This window comes from Cladophialophora immunda (assembly GCF_000835495.1).
Source record: "Cladophialophora immunda strain CBS 83496 unplaced genomic scaffold supercont1.44, whole genome shotgun sequence".
Classification (NCBI taxonomy): domain Eukaryota; kingdom Fungi; phylum Ascomycota; class Eurotiomycetes; order Chaetothyriales; family Herpotrichiellaceae; genus Cladophialophora; species Cladophialophora immunda.
Genome location: NW_015622584.1, coordinates 3,020 through 8,822, shown reverse-complemented (window position 1 = coordinate 8,822; position 5,803 = coordinate 3,020). Strand labels below are relative to the sequence as shown.

Below are 5,803 nucleotides of genomic sequence, written 5' to 3'. Positions count from 1 at the left end.
GAGCCACTCATCATCTGGGCAGCGTCCACGCACCGCAGTAATTGGACCACCCATCCTACCCCCGGATGGCACTTTGCCTGCTCGGATAGTGGACGCACCAATGAAGGCGATCAGCCTGTATTGGATTCAACACGTCTTCGATCCTTCCACCAGAACTCGAGCCAACGGTCGACCTCGCGTGCTCATCAACGATGGCTTTGAAACACACGAATCCGAAGAAATCCTGAAGTTTTGTTTCGAGAAAACATCATTCTTTGCCGACTCCCCTCACACACCTCGCACAAGCTCCAACCGTGCGATCTCACCGTCTTTAGTTCCCTCAAAAGTGCTTATCGTGAACAGGTCGAGAACTTGTACTGTATCGTGGCGGCGCTAACACCGTAGGCAAGCAGCACTTCACCCTACTTTACAGCCGAGCACGCGACGAAGCCTTCACTCCGCGGAATATCAAATCCGCTTGGTGCAAGGCGGGCCTCCACCCGTTCAATCCGGCCCAGGTGCCCGATGACATCCAGCCACCACTCACTGAGGCAACTGATCCTCGGACGCAGACCGTGAATGTAGAAGTTCCGTCGCCGAATGACCTGCTGACCACCCCCACCACTTCTGAGGGTATCACATTGCTGAGCAAGAAGCTGGAACAGGATATGGGTGATCTTGACAGTCCTGTCAAACGACGATTTGCCAAGTTCCACAACGCAGTTCAAAAGTCGCGTGCTGACTGTGCGCTCCTCCGGGCGGAGAACAAGAACTTGTTCGAGCAAAACAATGAAAAAAAGACGCGATCATCGACCAGGTCCACGGTGATCGGAAGGGCCAAAATCATGGCTTATGATGACATTTTGGCAGCCCGAACCAAGCGTGCAGCAGAGGAATCTGGCATCGCCGACCAAGCCAGAAAACCCGGCAAACGTCAAAAACCGGGTCCCAAGCTTCCGAAGCCTCTTGGTCGCTTTTCAGATGCTGCCACACGAGCCAAGGAACTCGGAAAAGGCATGGGCGAGATTGATCCCACGGGACTGGAAAGTTATTGTTCCATTTTGCATTTCTGATTGTTCTTTCAAGCCCTCCTTGCTAGATTCGCAACACCTTGGGTATCGCGTAACCGCTCACGGTAAAAGGAACGCCATCCCATCTTTCGCGAACTCGGTTCGGAGGATTTCTTTCGAGAATGGCAGACGACGACAGGTGAATTGTTTGTGGGATTGATTATTTCCATGGGCTGATCGTCAATAGGCAGGAAATTGAGCCACCAGATTTTGCAACCAAGATGTCGGAAGCTTGTCCCGAAACCGGCATCCCTCCCACACGCCCAGAACGACACCAAGTACTGGAAGAATCCTGAAAGCGCTTCCCAATGCCCGCGACCGAATGTCTGTCCAAGAGCCCGTATCCCAAAACCGAGGAGAGAGCCGAGCTCCATTCGCACGGTCGAGCTCGTGCAAATTCAAGTGCTACACCCCGGCAACGAAGCACCGAGCGGTTTAGGAGTTCTTTGTGATCGCACATCGTGTCTTCCTCATAAATAGTATTTCAAGTTCTCAACTTCGATCCTGCTTTATTGCAGACATGTTTGCGCGCATCTTCATGCGTTTGGAAGGATAGATTGTACCGGCCATCGAAGAGAGTTCTCCGCGACTGGGCGCAGACAAGCAGAGCCAAGCCTGTGCTCTGCGCTATGCTGGAAAAGTGCACGCCAAGAGAACTGGAAGGGAACCACTGGCTTTTGATCGGCAGACCTTCCAGAGCACCACACGTTTCAAGGTACCCCTGCCTTGCCAAGCAGTGCATTCAAACCGAAGCAGCGACTTCGACGCGCCTAGCACTGCTTCCCATGGTCCTAGGATTTCCACCACATGGGAAAAAGGAGATGGATACTCAAGTATGAAGGTTCTTTGGTCGCAGAATTTATTTGTGTACTTACTGACGGATGCGTCGCTATCTTCGGCAAAAGCCGCAAGCTTTCCCATTAGATCCCAACCTGTTTCCTCATGTCTAAGATGTGAAAGGAGATATTCTGCAAGAGAAGCCACATCAATCGAGACAATCCCGAGATAACATTCTTGTGGCGATACCTCCTAAAGAATCAATAGCACTTTCTATGTCGTCCACATCCTTCCCGTCCACACATCTGCTTTATATTTCAGATCGCGAACTGCGCCCCGAAAGCCACACGGATTCATACAACAAGAATTTCTGAAGTTTCCATCAACCTGTTCTTCTGCCTTCTCACGGTTCGATCCGGTGCCAATGTCTTGAACCAGGGGAAAGAGCGACAACTCGTCCAGACGTCGCTAGTCCTGAAAGAATGGGCTCACAACTTTACGGCAAAGGTTTGTAGAATACGCGCGTTGGGGAAACGAGGATCTTCGTTTGGAAGAAAGAACTTGCAGTTCTTCTGAGCCTCGAAACCTTGAGTCTCCAGGATCGAGGAGCGCGGTGACGCATTTATGAAGTGATATCATCTCCTCCGTGTGATGTTTCTCGGCTCGTATCTTATCCAGATAGGTCAAATTGTCGGATGTAGGATTGGGAGAATCAGAGAACACTGGGATCGAGTATGTCTCTTTGCACAGCCACCCGAAGTTGACAACCGGCGTACAACTGAGATGGCCGTCCTGTCTCCAGAATATTGAAGGCTTCGGAGCCTTTACTCCGAGGTCTTGTAGTGTTTCCTTCACAGCTTGTGGGGTGTTTGGCGGCCAGCATTTGATCTTGCCGTAGCATGCGAATTGAAGGACGAGCACAAGATCCGCACTCGTATCGTCGAATACACAGATACCGTCATCGAAAACGGGGGCCTTGCACTTTGAAACCGCAGCTTCAATGACATTCAAGTGCAGGTGTTTGTTGTCATTCGCAGCCTCAGGCGGTAGATCAGTGAGATGATAGATACTGCATAACGTCAAATCCAAGTCAGATTATGCAAAACTTAGGCCTTCATGATCCTGCACAGTTGTCCAACCGCTACCTTGTATAGTAAGTGAGACGCCGCGTCTGGATTTTCTGGAGGTAGCTTCGGACCTGAATTTATAAGTTTTCAGTGAGCGTTAGGCAGCACTTGCGAAGTCTCACCGCTTTCGCTGTGGGTAGCACAGTTGACCAGGGGAGTTTTCGTTGGTTCCCCGTTTATCCGGATCGGACAAGGAGAGTTTCGATGTCCCTGGCAATTGCCAGATCGACTGTCTTTTAGGTTTCTCCCTTGGACGGGTCCATCCGCTTTTTGCTTCACTAACGAAAATCAACTGTATGGAGAGCGGGCAGCTTGTTAAGAGATTTGCGTTCGCTCTCCGTCTCTCCGGCTCGGACAAGTGGGGTGTTCGACCCTCAAAATTGCGAGATCGAGTAGCTTCCAGCTTCGCTTCACAAACGACAGCCTACGCAACGCGGGAAAGCAGAATGGTTTGATAGGCGTTCATTGCACGACAGTATTCAGTGAAGTGAGTCGACCAACGCCCGCTTTCTCGGAACTAACGAAAATCACCCTGGTCGGCTGCGGAAATCAAAAGCATGCGCCATCTACCTTTAGAAGGGCCGAGTGTAACCTTGTTGTGAAAGCGGCAGTGCTTGACACATTGTGTTGGGGACTAGGCACAAAGCCTGGTTCCTGCGTGGCTTTGAAGCCCCCTGCTTGATTCCATGATTGGCGGCCGCAAAACCAAGTGTTACCGGTAACGGGGGGAATGATACATTGACGAGGACATTTTGGCAGCCTGAAACAAGAGTGCAGCGCAGGAATCTCGGCCGGGTCAGAAAACCACCCCTTGAGCCTTTTTCAGATGGCTCCCGAAACAACACGGGGCGGGGATTGATTCCAGAGGACTGAGAAGTTATTGTTCTGTTTTGCGGTTCTGATACTGTAGTCCATTCGGCCCTCATTGTCCAATTTGCTACTGAGTGTCGCGCAACAGTTCTCAGCCACAAAACAACAACTTGTTCGTCTGGTTTCGTGAACAGCTTCCGAGCGAGGGAGGCAGTGGACGCAAGGTGAATCGTCTTTGGCGATGGATCTGTCACTGCTAACCATGAATAGGCAGAAAACTCAGCACCAGAGTTTGCAGACAAGAGGTTGGAATCGCCCTAAACGAGCTGGACTGAGTGGCCCTCCACGGGCGCACGGCGACATCAAGCCTGGGTGGAATTTTGAATGCTCGTTACCGTTGTGGCGGTGATGGCCTAAGACCGTTTCTATATTTCTGTGTTCCTTGTGAATTGGTCTGTTTCGCTCATCTGCATTTCTCATAGCAACTTGAGTTAACTTCGCATATCAACTCGTCGCAGTACAATTTCAAACTGCACAGTCTGCTTTTCTCATTTTGGACGTGACCCAAACTCCGTAGCACCGGTAAGCTATCCTGGCAAAAGGTAGGGAGGAAAAGGCTAGGAGAAAGGTTGTCTTTCGATAGGCGTTGCCGCCTCCGTATTGGAGTGCGATGGGGATCTCTTGAGCTTGATATTGGGGCCCAAGGCTGCGCAGAGGGCGGAGGAGCAAAGCGGCTTATACAATAAAGTAGTTCTGTGCACTAGACCGTTTGCGTTCAGCTGAATGGCATTGATGATGCATTGGCCCTTCAATGGATGTAGCTGGAAGGCTGAGTGCGCTCAGAGCCCTGTGTTTTCAAATTGGAGTCCTGTAAATCTTATGGTAGAGTGCTTGGCAAAGCCGCCTGCGTCCTTATATAACAATCGCGCCCTTTGTTATTCTCTCCAACTTCAAACTCCAACCAAAGTCACCCTCCCATTCTTACTCTCCTACGGACAAGGAGTGCGTTCCCGCTACCGCCTCATAATGACCCGTCTTTGGCTGCGTCGAATACGCCTGCGGCCGGCGCGTCTGTTCCCATCCTGATGATCAGCCTCACGATCCTTATGCAGAACCCAAACGCTGCTCCGATTGCATGTTCAGCGACAAAACTCAAGAGCCCTGCGAATCCACTTCGACTCCCGCTTGGGATTCGATCGCACTCTTGCCACTAGATACCTATGAAAATATGCTCCGAAAACTGGCCCTGATGAAACGTGAAATAGGCAAACCCCTCGACGATAAAGAGTTGCAGATCTTAACACAAAAAGGCCCTCGCTCCCCCCCCTTCCAGCATGGCCGTCCTTGACTGCGTCGAGTACGCCTGCGGCCGACGCGTCTGCTCCCATCCTGCTGATCAACCTCACGATCCATATGCGGAACCAAAACGCTGCTACGATTGCATGTTCAACGACAAAACCGAAGGGCCCTGCGAATTCATATCGGCTCCGGTTCGGGATTCGATTGCCTTGATGACGATACTATCCTCCGAATATTGCCAGGGTCCTCGCCCCGGAAAAAGCTGCATTGGGCATACCCCCGGCGGCCGCGAGTAAGAAGCCATGGCACATGAGCGTCCAGGGACGAGCAAGCAACAGCAGATGCAAGAACCTACGGTATACACAGCAGGAGAAGAGGCGGCACGAGAAGAGGAGGATAGACATTTGGTCCACCGGAAGGCTTATACCCTGGATGGAACAGACTAACGCGGAAGACTTCACGGTTCAACAGCAAAGACAAACACCACCGAAATTTCTTGTATGGACTGGAATGCACGGCTCGTGTAATTCTTAGGTGCTTGCGTCGAGAGTGCTCGGCGTGGATGTTGGGTTAGTCAGTGCTTGGGTGAGCATGAATGGCCTTTCAATGAGAGCATATTGCATGTCTATCAGGTAGCAATCTCAATCCAGGGGGAGGGCAGCGGACCCCGGACCGCAATGATAATGTCGATTTCAAAAGGCATCCAGAGTGCTCACGCAGAGTTGCCAGCGTACGGGTATC

At 51.4% G+C, this 5,803-nt stretch overlaps 3 protein-coding genes across 4 annotated transcripts; 1 reads left to right on the top strand and 2 right to left on the bottom strand.

Moving 5' to 3' along the window:
- PV07_12662 lies at positions 1–2,520 on the top strand. 2 transcript variants are annotated; one of them, XM_016400210.1, is made up of 3 exons: positions 1–1,188; positions 1,237–1,882; positions 1,955–2,520. In XM_016400210.1, exon 1 carries the CDS (start codon positions 648–650, stop codon positions 1,050–1,052), a length of 405 nt encoding a protein of 134 aa, XP_016242146.1. In that variant the 5' UTR covers positions 1–647; the 3' UTR covers positions 1,053–1,188; positions 1,237–1,882; positions 1,955–2,520. The 2 variants fall into 2 exon arrangements, with proteins under 2 accessions (XP_016242146.1, XP_016242145.1); XM_016400209.1 differs by having other exon boundaries at positions 1,237–2,520.
- Positions 3–1,594, bottom strand: PV07_12663 (uncharacterized protein). The gene has a single exon (XM_016400211.1). It carries the CDS (start codon positions 1,421–1,423, stop codon positions 1,061–1,063), a length of 363 nt encoding a protein of 120 aa, XP_016242147.1. The 5' UTR covers positions 1,424–1,594; the 3' UTR covers positions 3–1,060.
- An 879-nt stretch (positions 2,521–3,399) lies between the features above and the next one.
- PV07_12661 (uncharacterized protein) lies at positions 3,400–4,585 on the bottom strand. Its single transcript, XM_016400208.1, has one exon. The coding sequence runs from the start codon at positions 3,877–3,879 to the stop codon at positions 3,526–3,528; it is 354 nt and encodes a 117-aa protein (XP_016242144.1). The 5' UTR covers positions 3,880–4,585; the 3' UTR covers positions 3,400–3,525.
- Between the last annotated feature and the right edge of the window lie 1,218 nt (positions 4,586–5,803).